The following is a 21,760-nucleotide window of genomic DNA, read 5'->3' as shown; positions in this document are numbered from 1 at the left end:
ATGCAACGCAGGCCGAGTGTTAAAATATCCTGATGAATCCACAATCACAGTATTGTGTGTGTATTCATTCATTCATTCATTCATTCATCTTCAGTAAGTGCTTTCTATCTTGGTCAAGCTTAAGCTCCACTCTATTACGGGGCATCATGCACACACACATTCACACACTCATTCACAACTAGGTACAATTTAGCATAACCAATCAAACTTGCCATTCACTAGCTGTGCTTTTCAACACTGTATTAGCATATTTATGAAGTTACTTAAATAAATAATATTCTAGAATATTAGCATGTTTTCACAGAGTCATGTCAATGCCATGTTTGTGCCATGTTAAATAAGCAATTTCCAAGAACTACATTAGAATTTTTAAATAATCCATTTTAAAACCCCCTTCATCTTTCAGCATGTTAACATTTCTTCTCGGCAGCTATCACATTATACCAAGTTAGGTGTGAATAAAATTGCATGAATCTCTATTTTAATACTGATTGAACCTCAGCTAACAGCTGGAAGGAAATGACAGATTATAACAAGAACTACCGACTAAGATAATTTAATAATCCTAAATATCAGACACACAGAGAAGCACTGAAAAACAATCATCTACTTCAGAGCCACCATCAAAAGGAGATAAAGCTGGTCTTCGCAATAAAACACACCACAGGATGTGCCACCCCCTTCTTTCATCTTCAAAGCAGTTGTTCTGTAAACTTTGTTCAAGGTGAATGCTACTAATTATTAAGATATGACAGGGCCTGCTGATTCACCTCAGGGAAACAGAGCTGATTATAAGAGTCATCTGCTGCAAGCAGGCATGTGTAAGGACACATTGTATACCTCACATACACGGTCCTAACCAATAAAAAGGCTTTGTTTTTATTAACACCTTGAAGAGGATATATTTACAGTATTATGGAGGTCATTCTGGTGCTTTGTCATACTGATAGCTTGAAAACTTTATGAACTTTATGGAACAGCTTCAAGAAATGCAAGCATGGGGCAAGTTGACCTCTGTTCTGTGTTGTAATGCAAAGCTGGGCCTAGTAAGTAAAATCTTCTGCCATGTTGATGCCTGACATTCCAGTACATCAGATAAAAGAACTTCATTTATCTTGGTTTGTTTTTTTTCTAGTAAATGTATAGATAACTATACATCTTGGCCATTTGGGTCCTGATTCTCTAAATGTTACTTACAATCTCTTCCAAAACGACTGAAACAGCAAGGCCAATTCATTTTCATTCATTCGTTTTTGCTGTAGACTGAAGACATTTGGGTTTGAGATCAAAAGATGAATATGAGAAGAGAGTTTAGAATTTCAGGTTTTATTTCCTGGTATTTAGATGTAGATGTTTTAAACAAGATGTAACACAGCACATTTTGTATCGGAACATCCAATTTGTGACTGATAGGTGTTTCTTGTTACCTAGGTGTGTCCTGTTTGACTGAATGTTTAAACAATAAATAGCTCTGAATGTCTACTCTTGGTTTTAGCCTTCAGTTTCACCTGTGATGAATGCCTTTTTTATTAAAAAGGATATGCCAACATGAAGGTCTGAGAGTTGTCTATGGGAGAAAAACAAGCCATTTTCAAAAAAGAGGGGCAATCAATCAGAGGCACTGCACAAACTTTGGGCATATCCAATACATATTTGGAATGTCCTGAAAAAGAAAGAAGCCACTGGTGTAATTAGCAACAGACACCGAATGGGTCAGCCAAGGAAACAACAACAACAACAACAACAACAACAGATGACAGAAAAATTGTGAGAGCTTCGAAGAAAACCCAAATACAACAGTCAGTGACATCAACAACCTCCATAGGGTAGGGGCGAAGGTATCACAGTCCACTGTTTGAAGACTTTGAGAGCAGAAATATAGAGGCCAAACCACAAAATGCAAAACCACTCAACCGAATTGAGCAGCATTTCACCTCCTGAAAAGGAGACTGAAGTAAGAAACCCCCCGAAACAAACAACAACTGAAAGAGGCTGCAGTAAAAAGCCTGGTGATGTCATTGAGTCACAGGCTTGGTGCAATTGTTTCAAGCAAGGGCTATGCAACCAAATATTAAGTGCTATTTACTTTAATTTACTTCAAGACTTATCTGTTCCTATACTTTTGCTCACCTAAATATTGGGTGGTCTGATACAAAAAGTTCTGTGTTTTATATTGTTTAACACATCTAGATGTAAATACCGGGAAATACAACCCCAATTCCGAAAAAGTTGGGACAGTATGGAAAATGCAAAAACAAAAAGAGAGTCATTTGAAAATTCAGTTCACCCTGAACTATACTGAAAACATTAACACATTATTCGATGTTTTACTTCGTGAATTTACACAGTTACTCCAGTAACTAGATTGCATGAGCAAAATAATACAAATGAAGGGGAGAGATTAAATTTGCAGAAGCCTGTTTAAACCAACTGAAGACAAAATAAAACTATTTACTAAGTCTGAATAATGAGTAGGTTTATTGAACTTATGCCTGTAGAAGACAGACATTGCTTGACAAACTGTGTCCCAAACGGTATACTATTCTTCTAAGTATATACAGCATGTAGTATATCTATGCTACTGAATGAAGTAATAGCTGCGCATTTTGCTCATAGTATTTAGTACGCTAGTATGCTAATTGTGATGCTATTCAGAGCTTACAACAGTAAAAATGGAATGTGATCATTTACAGTTTTTTAACTTTGAAATTTTACATTCGTTTACAGTTAAAACCATGGACATTTTTGACAGTGTATGTTTACATTTACATATGTTGATTCGCTTTGCTGAGCAAGTTAATGAAAACTAATGAATATTGGGGACTTTAGTAATAATAACTAATGGGCATTCTCAGTGAAAACAGGCTGGAAAGGTAGATATACATTTTATTACAAATTTATTGTGATGATTCATATGTAGTAATGATTTCAGTGTAGAACCCACTGGACACCAGGAGTAATATAAAGGTGCCTTAAAATAATAATAATAATAATAATAATAATAATAATAACAACAACAACAACAACAAGAGGATCTTTAAATATTCTAGCTAGTGTCAGGGTAAAATGAGGAGCATGGGAATTTTTTTGTTGACTTGCTGGTAAAAATATTACCTCAAACATCCTGGGAGTGAGCTACATGTTAAAGGTCTGACATTTGCAGCTCTGTTGGGGAAGAATGCTTTCTTCATCTGAAGTCCAGTAAACATTCTCCTCCCCCTCACGCTACTCTGTTCCTCACAGAAGCATTCACACAGCCTGCTGAGCTGACTCTGAGCACAGAGTAAATCAGCAGCCTTGCAAATGCCACAGCAAGGACAATTTAACACCTTTTTGATTTGTTCCTCTGAATATTTTCACACAGTGGAATCCAAAAAACACGGCTTTCACACTAACGGCTGAAATAAATCACAGCGCCGAACTGAAAGCGGCACCTAATGAAATACTAACCGAGCTAAAATTGGATCTCTTTACCTGGAAGTCAAGAGGGTGAAAAAGATTATTTTATGAATGTTTTAATAAATTCCCATAGGTCATTGCTTAAAATAGTCTTATTAAGAAAGAGAACAATGGGACTGTGACTGTGAATGTGATAAGTGTAACTTATGAAGGGCTATTATCATAAAAGCTGCTCTTTGCTCTCCAGGGTATCATATTACAGAGCTGACAGAACGAAACTGTACTCTCCCAAGGGTGAAGTGAGTCAGCCAGTGCTTCATCTAATAGACTTAATCTGATAAATGGCAGTATTAAGCAGTTAAGCTTTAGAAATGTTTCCTTACATACATTTAGACAGTGAGAGATGTTCATTTATGTTTTAACCAAATTGAGCATTAATCCAGCATCACTCAGTATTATTATTATAATAATAATGTTTTGAGATTTTTTTTTTTTTTTTTTTTAAATGCCATGCTGTCCAAAAGTCACACTGTATTAAAGTGATAGCTTTATATTTTTAGCTTTTTGTAGATGATCCACTTGACCCATTTACCATAGATTTTAAGTGCGCTGTAGAGCTTCAGACCTGACTCTGAAGTATAAACACTGCTGTTATGGGTTTCAAAGGGCACAGGGAGGGCAGCACACTTTCATGTAAAATGGTGCTGTAAAAACACCACCTTATAAACAGCATTACAATTTCATGACCTAAACCTTAGGAACCTCTTCACCCCAGCATGCTAGGTGTAGCAAAGGAATGACGCTCGGTACCAGATGGACGTACATTAGGAGTTACAAAATGTAACTTGATGCAGCTGCAAAATGCTCTCACAGTCTGTCTGAAATGAACAGACAGTGTGCTAAGGATGCAGCTCATCACGTTTAACAGAAGAAAAAAAACTGCCTAGGAATGCCTAATAAATGTATTCCTTTGTGAAGTGCAATTCAGTGGAAATGGTCAACCACAGAGCTGTGCAAAAGAAAGTATCTTTCAGTAGTGATGACAATGCCTTAATAACTTAAATTCCTCTTAAATAAAGCCTTTGGTTAATAATTAGTGTAAAAAAAAAAAAAAAGTGCACAGAATGTTGCTTTGTATAAATGTAAAAGTAAAAATATCAAATATGATATAATAATACTTGTATATAAATAAACCTTTTTCCATTTTTCATATGGTTGACTATTTGAAAAATAGCCAATTCCTGTTTACTGTGATGAATTTCTTTTAGATGTGGAGGTATTGATGTACGTGTTCCAAATATACATGGTATGCCCAGGGTTGCCACATCTATGTGACAAAACGGTCCTAAAATGGTCTTGTATTGTTACACATTTTGTCATGATTGATAAATAGTAGCCAAATTCTATGTACACGGCAATAATGCCTATTAAGCTCTGAACAACACACATAGCTCTGATGATTTGATGAGTAAAACCGGCTGGCTGTTGGTTTTTTTTTTTTGTCTCCAATAAGGAGCCTTCAAACTGTGCTATTTTGTACAATGCATGGGGGCAAAATGTCGTCCAAAATTTTCCATACTTAGGTTCTATTCTATATATATATATATATATATATATATATATATATATATATATATATATATATATATATATATATATATATATATTTTTCAGCCTTTAAGAAAAGAACAACATACTGAAAGCATTCTCATGGCTGGAGCTGAAAGCTGTCACAACGTTGTGAAGGACTTTAACAGGAAACATGGCAAGCACATCACACACCACACTCTTGCCAATCTCATTACCAAATTCAAAAAGACTGGAAGTGTTGTGGACCAAATGAGGAAAGGACGTCTACGAACACCCACTGACGAAGGCACAACCGATGTGGTGCTGGCAAACACCTATGTATGGTGACTTTTGGGACATCCTGTAGATAAGCTACACTTTAAAATTTTGTAATGACATGGGTGCGCTTATTTTTCATCATCCTATTAATTAAGTGGAGAAGAGCAGCTGACTGAACTGTACTGAACTGTACTATACTATAAAACAAGGCTTGAAATTGGAAACCAATACTACATCCCTAACAAGACACTAATGCTGTGGAAAGATAAGCCTTGTATGCTTTCTAACCCCAAACAAAAGACAACATGCTTACACCCAACTGTCGAGGACTCAACGGTGACACAGGTCATTTATATGTAGGTGATACAGTGTGACTACAACATGAAACATAAGCAGTTCTACCAAACAGGAAATTATACCAACTAAATACAAGGCCTAGGAAACGGCCAGCCTTGCCCTCAGGTTTACACGGGTCACCTGTCCATTAAACAGATGCTTTGTTTGAGTTTCTGCTCACGTGTAACCCCCAAACACTCTTATCTCTCTACAACTATGTTAAGAATTTAGCTATAACAATTCTGGTCCCACATTACTCGAAACAGAGACACTACTATGTAGTTAGGAAGTAGGTTGAGCCATATCTTCACCCTCGCATTCACTTTCGACGGCCAACGTCATGTCTCATCCTCCACCTGATTCTCTCATAGGGCAAAACTAAGGTTGAGCTGACGTTTTTAGAAAAGAATAAATGCTAATACTTTCAGTACTTCGGCCATCTTATCCCGGACGTTCCTGCTTTACATTTACATTTTGCATTGAACTTTTTGGTACACGCTTTTATTTAAAGTGACACAGAATCCAAACCAATCCAATCATAAAGTTGCTCAAGGAGCTGCATGTACTGTAAAATTAACAGAACATCTTAACTAATAATTAATCGTCTCTAATAACAGGCCAAACAGGCCTTCCTCCTGTAAGCACGATCAGCCCTAGATTGTTTGCAGTATCAGATTTCAACATCTCTTCTTCGTTTGAAAATCCAGCAGGTAAAGCCGTATAAAAGGTTTTCCCATTTTTCACAACTATAAAACTATGTTGAAAAATCATAGCAAGCAAGCCTGATTTGTGGCATTGTGGTGTTCATAGACTTACAGGGTATATACATTTGCCTTTTAGCTCATCATATATTTTAGCACCCCTTTCACAAGGCTTTGGCCTCCAACTTTTATCTCCATGGTTGTAAACGATGTGTTTTTTGAACTGAGCAAGCATATTTTGTAGCTGATGGAGGTGTTTGTACTGCAAATTGCTCGGATATTTTTTTTCTTTTTATCTCCATCAAAGATACCAGAATACTGTGCTCCTAATGTGGACAAAATTCATGACTTTCTTTCACTCAGGCAAATTTAGTCATTGTAAGTTGTATCAGTTTGTGTGTTATTCTGCAAAGTGAACAGGGTATTTGTCATTTTGACACCGCAGTTAAACAAGTTTGTTTCGCCGTGTCGGCATGCCAAAAGTATTTGGTGCGTGTAGAAGCTTCAAAACGGAAAACAGTTAAACACACACACGCGCACACACACACTGCCTGCAGGGTTCTTGAAACTCAAGCATTTGGCAGGTACTTTCAAGGTAGATGATCATTAAAGCTTTTGTAGAATGTTATTAATTTTTTATTTATTTATAATTGCCCTGAAATAAGAAAAAAGAAAACATGATTGCCAAGGGGGGTATTAAATGCATTAAATGGTTGCCCATCGCCTACATCTAGTTGCCAAGAACAAATGGGCATCTGTTAGTCTCAATTAAATACATTTAGATATAATGATACCAACTTAAGAAGCAATAAACATAGCATTACGCAATGATAAGAATAACGGAGTAACATCCTCTGCTACATCCCAAACCATAACCACGAAGAACACAACGCATTTCTCACTTAAAATAACAGCACAGCAAGAAAGAACACAGCCTAGACAGGCTGTCTGTCCCCTAAGGGAATAGAAATCAGAACATCATGTAAAGTGAGTAATTGTTCTGAAAAACTTGAAAGAAATGATATTATTTAGTTGCTTATACAGCATTTCAGTAATCTTTTGCGTCAGCAGTTTACACTCTTCAACCCCAACTAACTTCACCGCCCCCAACCCTCATCTATAATGCTCTCATTATGTCACTTAGACCATAATAAGAGCTGATTAAATATAAACTGTGCTTCAGCAATGCTGATATTAACTAAAGCACAAACCAGGATCAAATAAATCAGTACTTCACACATTCTTCAGTTTAGCCCCTCCTGCTACCTCATCTCCTCGTTATGATGGAATGTGTTGGATGAATGATAGCTACAGTAAGCTGGAAGTGTACTATACAGTGGGAGGTTTAAATTACAGGGTCATTTCATTGCTTAAAAACAACTCATTTCTAGTTCTAGATTAAGGCATAAATTAAGACCATCCGACCTACACAAGTTGTTGTTAGGTCATTAACCAGACCAACACAGAGTCGCCTCGTCGTCTGGTGAACCTACCAGTTATGCAACAGAGCAATCAATGGCAGAAAAGTGATTGAGCCTGACCTGCTCATGATCCATCATATTAGCTATAATGTGTGAAGTCCAAAATGCTTGAACTGCTTGCGTAATGAATTCTGAACTAAGTTGCTTGAAAGAGCACTTTTGAGTTGCCTAGCACCATCCGGTCCTACTTAGGCTGTGGCCATTTTAAGAGGCTGTCATGTCTGTGACTTAGCAGGGACCGAGCCAGACCCATTTTCAGACAGCGTTGAGGCCAGTATTGAACATGACAATTCACCTGCTAGTTCAATGTCAGCTTGGAAGAATCTCCTGGATGTGGCTATAGACATAGTCGAGGAGGAGAGAGGAGGATGATTAGTCATCGGGCTATACGGAAACCTCTGTTGAGGGATGTGAGTCTTGAATTAGTGTGATCTCAGATCCTGAATCTATGATTTCAGCCACCCACTCAGCTTTGCCGACTCGAAAACTGCTACGACTATTTTCTGGACTGATTTCTTATGTTTATCAGTTGACATTGGATGCGATTTGACTGTGAATCAGGATCTAAATATGCCAGACGAGCATGCTGTGTCGGCATCACTGCACAGTCAGGGTAGGAGATGTCCGAGTCAGACGCTGCGTCCTTCAGATGGTCAATGCCACGGAAATGAGCACAAAGCGGATGTCTGTTTTCTAAAGGATTCAGACACCGGCTGCATGAAGGAAAGTCTTGGCTCTTGGCATCATGGCTCTTTCGGCTAAGAGGCCTGTGTGTAATGAGAAACCACAAAATCATGGAAATCTGACCCCAAGTGAAGATAACGAGGGGTCTGTTGTTGAGGGAAATCTGACTCCAGCCTCAGAGCTGAGTATTAGCGGAAATCCATCTAACTTACCACACGTAGTATTGAACAGCACATGGTTTGGTGACGGAAAAAATCACTTGACCAGGCTAGCAGCACAGAACCACATGCTACTGCAAAGCTTTGGAGGACAGGAAACCTGTAGCTCAGAATGTAGTCACAAGCTGTTGAGAGAATAACTCCATATGGTGTATGTGTGGACTGAGATTTGTCTACAAGGCGAGAAGAAGAAAGAGAAAGATGGCACTATGACAGCAGTATTTATTGCAAATAGTGCATCACATATTACTGTGAGACTTTGTTGAAAGGTCTCTGCATGCATGAACATGCTCACAAGAAGGCACACAGGTGTATATCTTTTCACTGCCCATGGTAGGCAGGAGGGGGTACCACAACATTTATTTGGTTCTGTACAAACTATATCAATCAAACCTTTCGTATCAATTTCTACTGACTTGTCTTGTGGTCTTGTCACCACTTATGTTATATATTTAGGCTTTTTAGAGTGTAAAAATAGGACGTTTTTATAGCAGTATAAAGTATTCGTCTTGTTTTGTTTGTGTCACGAGAAACAGATCATTTGTGATTCAGAGTACACTTGATGTCGTCATCCCATAATTAGCATTAACATGCTATTACTTGGATCGTGATATGTAGACCACAAAAACAAACAGACACATGCGCACAGTTCTTTCTCACACATACAACTGTGACCTAATCTGTTTTACCACAGGATGAATTTCTCCTTGCATGTGTGACTGTGTGGCAATAATGGTGCAATGTACAGCCCTGGGTTAGCAGATTTCTTTCATTTGGAACTTTAAAAAATGTAAAATAATGCTGTGTTCATTATTTGGTTCTGGTCCTATCACCCAGCCCTTTATGCCATCACAAGCCTTAACACTACGTTAAAACTATTCGCCCTCCATTTTAATGCTCAGTACAAACACCTCCATAATGACGGTAATGTATCAGAGCGGATCTGAGTCTCTAGCAGGTAACGCATAGCACAAACAGTAAAAAAATTAATTAATTAATTGATTAATTAATTAAACACTTAGCACTGAGAATTTGTTATAAAATCTGCAGTCATCTATAAATTTAAAGAAAACAGGTGAGATTATTCTTTCCTCCAAGGAGCGGCCTAATGCAGTCTGAGAGGAAAAAGCCCGAGACCTGAAAATGTCTACTCAGTACTAACCTAACAGATGCCACCTTTATTTCTACTTTATAATGAAAGTGTAAAAGCTCAAAGCTTGCTCCCACAACTCTCTCTCTCTATTATATATATATATATATATATAAAAATACTGTACACCATGATATGCAATACAAAAAATATTGCGATCATGGAAACTTTACTGCCTCTCTAATGAATTTAGGACACAGTTGCCTAAGTAGGCAGCATTTGCATGGTCTGAAAATAAAAGCTGTCCTATTCAAAAGGCATAAGGATAGCTCTCTTCCCATTCACCTCATCGGCCCAAATTTGAAAGGAAAATGTGGTGCAGAAGACAGAGCTCCAGCTATAAGTGAATAAATGTAAGTTTACATGTTTGTCTAATGAACATTTTCCTAACAGTTATATTAGTGTTCATAATTAAAGTTGGCTATCTCACACAATCCGACCTCATATAACCCCAAAGAACGGGTATAGGAACAGCTAGATAAAGTCTAATAAATGGGATTACACTATGTGGACACCTGACCATCACACCCTTATGTGGTTCTTTCCCAAACTGTTGCCACAAAGTTGAAAGCACACATTTGCATAAGGTATCTTTGTTTTGTGTAGCATTACAATTTCCCTTCACTGGACCAAAGAGGCCCAGACCTGTTCCAGCATGACAATGCCCCGTGCACAAAGCAAGCTTCGTGAAGACATGGTTTGACAAATTTGGAGTGAAAGAACGAGGTGACTGAACAGAGCCCTGATCTCAACCCCACTGAACACCTTTGGGATGAACTGGAACGCCAAGTGCACCCCAGTCCTCTTCACCCAACATCTGAGTACAACACATTTTATTTTTTGAGTCAAGCTGCCTTACCAATTTCACAAAATAATACAATCTGATGTAAAACTGATGTTGAGCTTTTTGTCTTATAATTACTTACTACATACAGCACATTTAATCACACTGACAACAATTTGCACCTACACTCTGAGACTTGTCCTATTTAAATACGTCCTCAGACAAATGCTTGTATGTCACTATTAAATACAATTTATTTTATTCTCAATAAAAGAGTAGACTATTTGCAGGAATTTGATGGAGGTTTGTGGTGAGAGACTACAGCGCTATGAGTAATGCCAGCTCAGTGCCTGTAGACGCACTCGATGACCTCAGATTTTATGATAGACAAAACAGCAAGGTTTTAAAATAAATGAAAATGTGGGGTTTTTTTTTTGGACAGATCATATTAATAGCAGTCAATCAAAAAGGCTTACGAATGTAGTTTGCACTGTGAAACATAACCTGATACACTGATCTGGTGAATAAACCCTAGTATGCACTTTTTCCCATTTCAGCAGACAGGCAAATCGATTATTTCAGCCCTACAGTGCTAATATTTTAGGTGGGTTTTTTGTTCTTTATCCCAAAACCAGTAGACGATGTGTGGATGTTATTTCTGAGGAAATAAACATGTGTAGAAAAGGGTATAATCTGATACTATACATCTCAAGTGCAGTGTGTGATTTGCAAAAGGTGTGGCATCTGGTATCTATCTTTCAACGTTGAGGCTTTTTTGCCAAATAGCCCATGAACTGGCTTTTGTATCACAAGGTGAACCAAATAGTAAAGGCAAAGTCTGTAATTTTTGGATGACTCTGGCTCATAAAAGTAAATAAAAGGCCCTAAATCTTTACTTGCTAAATGTCAACACCGTGCGATTAACATTGTTGGGGTCTGAAATTTTGGCCCACGCTTGTTTCCCATTTCATTAGGTTAGAGAAGATTAGGATCTTCTCAACCTCCACTAGTGTGTAGCATCCATCTGGATGATGCGACGGCAGCCATAGTGCGCCAGAACACCCACCATACACCAGATATAAGTGAAGAGGAGAGTGATGTAGCCAATTCAGAGGTGGGGATTATTAGGGGGCAGTGATGGAGAAGGGCCAATGGGGGAATTTCACCAGGACACCGGGGTATACCCCTAATCTTTTATGATAAGTGTCCTGGGATTTTGGAAAAATCAGTCTCTCCAGGATTTCAAGATTTTTGCAATCACAGAAATGAACACAAAATCAAGCAAACGCTGCAATATTCAGAGGAGCTTGCAATGTTTCAAGATTACCGCAGACTTGGACCAAGACATGTAATGTGACATCATCAGAACACGCATTCAGCCAAAGCCCTCTTCAATTTATATGTGTCAAACACGAGTACAGCCATATGGATGTAAGAAATTGAACTTTGGTTTTCACATATCCTTCAGTTATCCGGCTATCAGAAACCTCATATGATCTTGTGATCGGAAGCGGATGGCTGATATTTGGGAATTGAATCGTGTGAGACAGTTCTGGGAGGTAATTGTACCAAATCATTTCGATGACAGACTTTGGGTCAGGCATTTCAGAGCGACAAAAACAACATTTGAGATGCTGTGTATGGGATTGGTCCTCTGGTTAGACCAGTTACGCTGACCCACTGTGCCCTGGTTTTTACTTTTCTGAGCCAAGTATCCAATCACTTGATTTGTTGAATCAAAGTCACATGACTTTTTGTGTGTTTCCATCGTAGCTTATGCGCTTGTCTTCTTATTTAATCAAACAACTATCCGCCTCAATTGAGTGCACAAGTTTTTTTATGCACATTTTGGAGATTTTTTCCCACATCTGGCGTTTCCATCTAGTGTTTTTTTTTTAAATGCAGTATCTCTAAAGTTGCATAAAATCAGATGGATTGAAACATAGCTATTTACATCTGGGACAATTTTAGTACAGTCAATCCACCTATAAGGCCATGCTTTCGGGAGCTGGGAGGAAACAAGAAAACCCGGAGGAAACCCATATGGACATGCGACTTGAACCAGGGACCACAAATTCATCAGCAGAAGCCAATTATATGCATGAATCCGTCTTTCTCTTTGTGTTAAGTATATTTAATGGTGATTTTTGTACACCTTTCTGAATGAATTGATTACTGCTTGTATAATATGAATGATTTGTGGAATTTACTGAGAAATATGCTACATTTAATACCCCTAGTTTCTTACAAAAGCTCGCTAAATGCACGAGAAAGAGCTATTTATGCTAATTACCTGTAATTACCTTACATTCCTGTTACAGAATGAAAGCTACAGCGTTTCTTCACCGGCTTAGAACTGACTTTCTCTGTCGAGCCATTGCATCATTTTCTTTTTTTGGACGCTAAACGTCAAAAAAGGGTCTCATTTCTGGTCTGGACATAGTTACTGAAAATATCCGACACATAATAGAAGCAGTCTAACGCAATTCTGAAGTAACACAGAGTCCACAAGTGAATATGACCCTTGGTAGTCATGTGACTGATACTTTCTGTAGTATGCTATTCCCAGCACAGCTGATTGTAAAAAAAAAAAAAAAAAAAAAAAAAAACACAACACACTTCCTGTTTGCTTAGTTTCCACAGTTACTAACCTATAGGTTGTAACTTATACGCGTGATAAATCGCAAAGATAAGTTAAAAACACACCGAGTTCACTAACACGAGTAGGGGAAATGTTTTTATTATTATTATTATTATTGAATTAATGAGAGGAAGAGTGAAGTTTTGTGTCACCTTAAACTCCACTGAGAGTTGAGGAGTGTACTCCAGCGTCCAGAGCGCCCTCACGAGCGCCGCCAGCTGCTCAGTCACCTCTCCCGGCGCGAGCTGCGCGTCTTCACTCCACACTTTCTTCACGTGATTCATCGTGTTTTCACCAATATCCATTTTATAATGCTCCAATCCGAGGTACTCAGCCAGCAGGTCGGTGTTGCTCAGGCACTGCACCACCGCGTTCATGAAGCAGGTGTTCCCGTGGTTCTTCAGCCCCAAAACCCCGGGAGTCTTATCACCGTAAGACAATGAAAGCCGCTCTTTCAGTGAAGCGCGCGACTGAAGCGTGGACATTTTCACTCCACGCTCCCTCTCGTCTTCTTTCACGTTCGCTAAATTCGTACAAGGCGCTCCAACCCGGAATCCGCCGTCATCGTCCTCTGCGTCCAGCGGCTCGGCCGCGTCTCTGCCGTGAGTCCAGGCGCCTAAACTTTTGAAAATCTTCGCCACGAAAGTCCCGACTGATTTGAACGACTTTTTACGGAACGCTTTCCCTGCGGCTCGCTTTTTATCCTTGTGCTTAGTGGCCTTGGATTTCCGCGATGTCCCCTTCACTTGCTGCTCGCGCTGCTTCTCCATGGCTGCTGTTATTTCTCTCGAGACACCGAGGAGGACAGTTTGTAGTCAGCCAGAAACCGGGCTAGACGAGACACGCAACGTGCCGCACATTTGTCTCTATTTGTCTCCGTCGCGTTCCTGCACATTCGCACACACTGCTCGTCTCACGGATGATAATCTCCGCATGTTTGTACACACTGACACACTGCGTGTGCGGTCGCTGCCGTAATTCCGCTCGAGCGCGCTCAAAGTGGCGGGTAGTTTCGAGGCGCGCGCCTCATTGGTGAACTGCAGCGCGAGCGCTCCAGGACCTTCCCGCCTCCCGTTTCGAGATCGTCATACCATACATCCAAACAAAAGTTCAAACTACTGAATCATGCATGGTTGTATCTAGAACTGGAAAGACCACATTTTATTAAAATCACATGCTATTTAAAACCTGGACAGTTTTGTTTCCCTTTTCTCTCTCTCTCTGTCTCTCCACCTGCCTTCCTACGTGACAATAATAACAACAACCAGGCATTCTTAAAAACAGTACTAAACTGCACCTTTCCTTGTCACTCTGGTGTACCCTTAAGAGGACATACATCGTTTGTACCTTTATTATATATTTATCTTTCACCTGGAATATCACGTGAATATCTTTAAAATGATTTGAAGGTTCTGAGAGCAGAGACATTTTGGTTTTCTTCCCATTCATTTGGTCACAGTGATGAAAATTACAGGTCACCTTTATCCATCCATCCATCCATTTTCTGTACTGCTTATCCTACATAGGGTCAAGGGGGGAGCCTGGAGCCTATCCCAGGGCACTTGGGGCATGAGGTGGGGGACACCCTAGGTGTGCCAACACATTGCAGGGCAAATCTTACACACATTCACACATTATGGTTACTTTTATCAAACATATTTATTATTGAGTTCTTATAGCATGTTTAACAGTTCAATTTAGAGATCGCAATCAGCAAGGCATGCCTTTGGACTGGGGGAGGAAGCCAGAGAACCCAGAGGAAACACTGAGGCACGGGGAAAACATGCAAACTCCGGGAGGCAGGAATCACTAAGCTACCATGCACCCCCCTTGCCCCCTAGTTCAACTGAATGGATTAGGAACATCAACAACTCAGGCCTACAAATAATGACAACTTGGATCTAATGTGTTGTGTGAATGGAAAGGATTAAAAAGCTCTACAGCTCTATTAAACAGACAAAATATTATATAGAGAGAGAAATAGGTGAATCATGTTGGGGGCGGGGGGTTACCGATACATGGGGGCACTGATATAAGGAACATTAATGGCCCATAATAGACCATAGTTTTTATACTAAAGCTTTAAAGGTACACTACATGCACCTTTCTAAGTAAAATATACCTTTTGTAGAAAGATACAAAAGGTGAGCGTATACCTGATAAGCTTCATAGCATGGTCATACCACCCCAGCAAAAGGTATGGTTTAGTACCTTTTTCCTTAAAATTGTCTGGATAATTATGGACTGTGCTGGTTAAGGTGGCCTCTACTGTTTAATTATGTCAACAAGCCCTTATTGTTGGTCTGAGAAAACCCATATTTTTCTCCTCCACCCTTTCCTCTCTCATTATATATTTCTCTCTCAAATAACATACGACACACAATTATTATAGGAACTGAAATGTATACTGTATACCCTATACCTTATTTTCAGGCTTGCATTCTTTTCAGGATGTCCTGATTTGTGGTGTGTTATTTAGTAAACTCATCCAAGCACAAATTGTAGACATTCCTTTAATTCTATTTATGACTTTATCCATGCACTTTGTACAGGTTTGCTAATCTCCCAACAATAAGGTTGTGAAGGTCTTGGGAGAGCTCTTTGCTTTTACCCATGTTTCTTGTGTGACACCTTGGTAACGAAAAGCCTTTTTATAGACCATCAATCTACTAACCCAGCTGATATTAATTTGCACAGATAGGAGGTACAATTACTTACGGATTTCAGGTGGTTTCAGCTGGTTCCTTGCCTGTGTTCAATACTTTTTTCCCCGTGTCATTCCACTTTATTACACATAACTTTATTTATGGATTTTAATGTTGTGAATTCTTTATATTTCCAGATTTCCTGAGTTAATACTGATGTCTGGTGAAAATTTCATGTGAATAGCCTCATTGGAAATATATTATGAAAAAATATTTATGCGTCCAATACTTATTTCCCCCATTGTAATTCATTAAGACAGCACACAAAGTGGGTACATTATTAAATACAAACATTTGGTTTGCACTTGTCCACCTTGGGAGCTTAAGCAAAATTCTGAACACATCATTAAATGCCACCTTGTGTTTTACACCAGAAGTTTTGCAGTATAAAGAAAAGTACAGTAAGCTCAAAAAATAGCTATTTTAACATCATCTGTACACATAAAATTTACAAGCCAGCATATTTGCCTGTCCCTACAACTTATAGCACTGGCGCGGCACTTCATCGTCATAATTTAAATCCCAAACACAACCCATGTGAATTATATGACACAAGTATAAGATTCAGAAATCATGTTCACGACTTCATTACAGCAGGCCCATGCGCCTCAGATACCCACACACTTCTTACACCACTAGGGGTTTCTACATCCACTGGACCTGCACGCCTCATAGAATCGACATACAAATACCCCATCAGGCCAGAGCTGTGGCTCATATACTGTATATTGTCCACCTTATCACACTCAACAGTTACTTTAAAAGAACTGTATCGGTTCTGAGTAGTGTCCATCTTTTGATAAGTAACATCACAATGGAGTTTAGCTTTCAAATAGTTAGCAAATGTCTCCTGAGTCTAAGTCAGGTGAAAATTCTGTGGCAAAAAGACTCACCAGTTTAGTCTTCACAACTTGTATATTCCCCCAGCACAAGTTCCAACAATACTTGTTAGCTTCTTCCCTCTGGGTTGGTTTAGACAGGGTTTGGGATGTATAATACGTTCTCACTCACATATTTAAAACGGTGAACCTCCTTCACCAGAGTCATTTTTCGGCTCCACATCTGGTGCTCCTTCTACTATGCCGACATCCAGGGCCAAAGTTTCAAATATCCATGCAGTACTCTGTGTGCACCGACTTGGGGCCTCCTTTCTGATCAGGGGGTCACTCGCTCTATCCAAACCAGGTTGCTCACAAACCGAGGACCCATGAGCCTCCACACCCAGGCTCGGAGCCTCCTCGTTTACCTGGGGAATTATACGCATCCTCTCTGTCAGGTTCAGGTTGTTCAATCACACATAGCTGTTGATTTACATCCGCCGTCACCACCCAAAGATATTCACAAATATTAGTCTGTGTAGACATGACCTGTTTCATAGCAGAAGTATCCATGCTTAAACGTTCAATTTTCCCAAGCATGCAAGAAACATCAAGGCTATTAAAAGTCATCGGCGGTAGTTCATCCAAATACTGTGACACAAAATGAGTGATGTCTTCGTCAGCCTCGTTAAGCAGTTTTAAACAGCTCTTAACGTTATTCACATCGTTTTGCAGCCCCTTATGTGGTACAAAAAGTGTTGAGCAGAGCTAGGGCAGAGTTCAAAGAGATCATTTTTAGAGTTCTCAATCCATTCTGACCCAAAGTGATTCACAGCCAGTGAAATAATGTCATCCTAGTTCAAAGACTTCATCTTAATAACAAGAACGTTTAAAAATTCATCCTCCATTATAACTTGGCCATCAGTAGTCATGTAAATCACTGGTTTTATTCAAGATTTACTCGCAAGTTTACTCGAAGCACTCTGCGCATTCCTGCCGCCAACATCCTCCATCTTGCATCCTCAATATGGGCCATCCATAGAGAATCACCTACAAAATTTTTCACAATTTGCATTGACACAATAATTCTTCCAAACTTCCAAACTGTAAGACAAAAGTCAACTTACCTACATATGAATCAGACTATATGATTCACTTGCACATTACAGGCCGAGCTTTATTTCTTCTTCATAATACCACTGCTTTACACATATGATTACTTGAGGAAACAGCACTTCTCAAATGATATAACGATTTTCTCTAAATCCATGCTCCATGCTAGAACTAAACATGAAATATTTACCACACAGATGACCTTCACATCACACTACCCTTTGTTTAACTCCACACATAGATACACAGTCCACACTCCCACAAACCTTTTCATCATATTTGTACAAGCTAAGACTACTCCTACTTATGCAGCATCCGAGCAGCCATCTGCATCTCTGTCACCAACTGGGTTCAGTCTGAAGAGATGTTCATGCTGTTGACAAAGCCAGAAAAAGATCCATCAATACACCTCATAGGATGCCATTTGTTGGAACACAAAAAATCCTTACATTTACATTGAGAAACTCTGGTTAAAATGTCAAGTGGCTTTTAACTCAGCGTTCATCGGTTTGCAATTATAAAACACTCACCAGCTTGCAGCGACTGTAATATAATGTTAGCTCAGTTTTCCTCATTATTTGTCAAAGAAATTTTTTCTGACTTAATAAGCCGGTGCGTGCCTCTGCAATAAATGGTCTCAGCTTTTGTGCTTCTCCTAATTAGCCCTTTCTATGCAAATGTAAGAGAGGATAATGTCTATCATCCCTGGTGGCACAGAGCACTTTAAAAATGTGTGCATGAAAGAACCGTTATTGTCTCTGCATTTGGCATCTAGTGGTAAAGGGTATTTCAAGTTATATTTACAGCCTGAAATACTTCATGCTAATTTTAACAGCAGGTACAGTACATTTAAAAAATAAAAATTGTGATGCTTGAGGATAAAGGATGAGCAGTTTGGGGGAATTTTGTAACGTTTAGGTCTGCACAAAGACCAACGATTCACATTCTGATATACAGATGCTTTGTGCCTTTAGATGAATAGTTACAACAGAAATGAGATCATGATTTTGAACAAAACAATAGCAATAAAATAGGCAATAAAAGCCCATAAACACATGGGAGTCCCCTTGTGAAAATACACGGCATAATGTGGAATTTTTTTTTTACAAACAGGCCTAATAAAACTAGAATCGCAAAAAGTGCCAAAGTTCTACTCCATAAACCTTCCAAGCCTTGAAAATTATTAGTAAACAATAAAAGGCTGACATTTAATGTGACCTGGGTTGATGTTAGGGCCAAATTGATATTTATTTGGGTTGAACCCTATAAAATGAATTCAATTTGCTATTAATTTGGGTCTGTTCTTTCTAAGACGCAGGCATTTCAGAACACCTGTGAGCAATGGAAACAGAAATAGCATCTCACTGCAGTGTTTGGCACAACAGTGACGTCTGCACCCAGAAAGTGCAGCTGGGACTGAACAGCCAGACAGCCGGCTATCAAAGCGGCATTTTAGAGCAACACATAGAGGTCATTCGTGCACATTCCCCTAGAGTACCTCCTCAGGAAATTATAGCATTAGAAATTGTTCTAAGACCTCCGATTAGAATTTACGTGCATACCTGTGAAATGCTTTCTAAATCTTTTTCTGTGTTGGAGAATATTGATGAAGTCACACATATTCTCTCAGACTTGATCACATATTATTCCCAAAATACTCCCATAGAGCTAAAATAGCAGTAAGTGTTACTGTGGGGAGGGGTGTTTGATTATATTGTGAGATTCGCTAGAGCAGTAACTTCTTGTCTGTGCCACAGTTACTAATTTATTCCCTTTGGAAAGAGATTATTCCTTGATTCTTTGGCTAGTTCTGGCTCTTGAAAGGGATTCTACTTAAAACCTTTCAAGAATGGGAAACTATCTGTTGTAAGTACCCAAACATAACCTTTATGATTTCTTCTGAGGGTCAAACCAAAATACCCTGAAAGATCTTTTTTTTTTTTTACAGAGTGTATTCTTTGGCGCACCTGAATTGGGATAATATACCAGAGCAACAAGAAATTAAAAGGTCTAAAATTCCTATAAACAGGTATGGTGGGTCATTCATACACACAATGTCCTTTACAGGAGGAGGATAACAAGAAGTTTTATTTATCACATATACATTATAGTTTTTTCGCATATCCCAGCCTGTTAGGAACCAGGGGTCAGAGAGCAGGGTCAGCCATGATATGGTGCTCCAGGAGCAGATATGGGTAAGGACCTTGCTTAAGGGCCCAGTGGCAGCTTGGAGGTGCTGGGACTTGAACACCTGACCTTCTGGTCAGTAACCCAAATTAAATAAATGTGTGTCATTGGACACTCCGAGATGAGTAGTGTAGCCAAAAATGTTTACTCGAGTACAAGTAAAACTACTTATAAAAAGAATGACTCAAGTAACAGTAAACGTAATAATGTTAATAATTACTTCACTAAGAGTAATAAAGTAGCTGATGAGAAGACTACTCAAGTAGCAAGTTATTAGTAACTTTGGATTTGATTCAAATGAAGGGAAAATCTTAAATCTCAGCCTACACCGAGAACTGTGGAGTCCCACCTCTCCTTAAAAATCTGTCTGTTCTGTTTATATGATATAAAACCTGGGTTCAAGATAGAGCAGCATATCCCAGTCCTGTGATGGGTACAATAACACAAAACATGTCATTTTCAGCACAAAAGCTCCCAAAAAAAAAAAAACCCCAAACATTTTCCCAGTGGTTGACTGACTTTATTTTCACAACATGTTAACAGCCCAATCTTGTCAGCATCTGCATTTAACCAAGACAACAGAGAACAAAACACCAGACTGTGGAACAGAACAGAATAGAAAGTGTGTGTAGAGAGAGTGAGTGTTTGTGTATGTTAGTATGTTTGTGTGTGTGCGTGCGTGCTTGCGTGTGTGTCCTGCCTCGCTAGCTTCTTCCCCTTCTTCGAGTAGTTGTTGTATCTGCATTCAGACCACTGCAGCATATTGTGAGACTCGCGACCTCATTATACGTGATATGAACTAATTATTAAAACTACATATATTCATTGATATTTAACAGTAACGGAGGAACGCCACCAAATGTAGTGAAATAAAAGTACATATCTGTGATAAAAAAATTGACTTGAGTATGGCCAGTTAAACCTACTCTTAAAAGTAATATTTTTTAAATGTAACGCCTTACTATCTACCTCTTTGGACACTATCCATCCATCCATTTTCCGTACCACTTATCCTACACAGGAAGCACTTATCATGGAGGGCCTGGAGCCTACAAGGCACAATGGACGGGGTGCCAACTCATTGCAGGGCACAATCATACACATATCTACGCAGCCATTCACACACTACAGACAATTTGGAAAAGCCAATCAGCCTACAACGCATGTCTTTGGACTTGGGGGAGGAAACCGGAGTACCCGGAGGAAACCCTCGAAGCACGGGGAGAACATGCAAACTCCGCACACACAGGGTGGAGATGGGATTCCAACCACCAACCCCAGAGGTGTGAGTCAAATGTGCTTCCCACTAAGCATTGAACACGAAAGTCTATTAAATAAAACAAAAATGCTACACATGATAAAGGATTTACACCAACTTGTAATCATTAATCGAAAGATGACAAACTCAAACGTTATTTAACAGGTTATACAGTAGCACAAGAATTGTACATAATGACAGTAAAAGGTTCAGACATTCATTGTGCTTATGATGAGACATCAATTTTTGAAGTAGTAATAAGAATTTGGATTGTTGCTTCTGTCTTTAAAAATGGACATTAACTGTTTAAGTGGTGCTGCTCCATAGCTCCAGCAGGGTCCCTATTCACCTGAATGTGTTTAATCCAAAAGGCCTATAAATAATGTCAAAATAGACATAATATGTTCTTTGAATGAAAGGAATAAAAAGCTCTATGG

At 39.1% G+C, this 21,760-nt stretch overlaps 1 protein-coding gene across 1 annotated transcript in view; it reads right to left on the bottom strand.

Moving 5' to 3' along the window:
• usp43b (ubiquitin specific peptidase 43b) overlaps positions 1-14,225 on the bottom strand; it is a 98,479-nt gene extending 84,254 nt beyond the window's left edge. Inside the window, exon 1 of the mRNA XM_017459662.3 lies at positions 13,395-14,225. Within this exon, the coding sequence (XP_017315151.1) occupies positions 13,395-14,012 (618 nt within the window). The 5' untranslated portion in view covers positions 14,013-14,225. The remainder of the gene's footprint in view (positions 1-13,394) is intronic.
• Between the last annotated feature and the right edge of the window lie 7,535 nt (positions 14,226-21,760).

This window comes from Ictalurus punctatus, chromosome 2 (genome assembly GCF_001660625.3).
Source record: "Ictalurus punctatus breed USDA103 chromosome 2, Coco_2.0, whole genome shotgun sequence".
Taxonomy (NCBI): Eukaryota; Metazoa; Chordata; class Actinopteri; order Siluriformes; family Ictaluridae; genus Ictalurus; species Ictalurus punctatus.
This window is presented reverse-complemented; position numbering and strand designations above follow the sequence as displayed.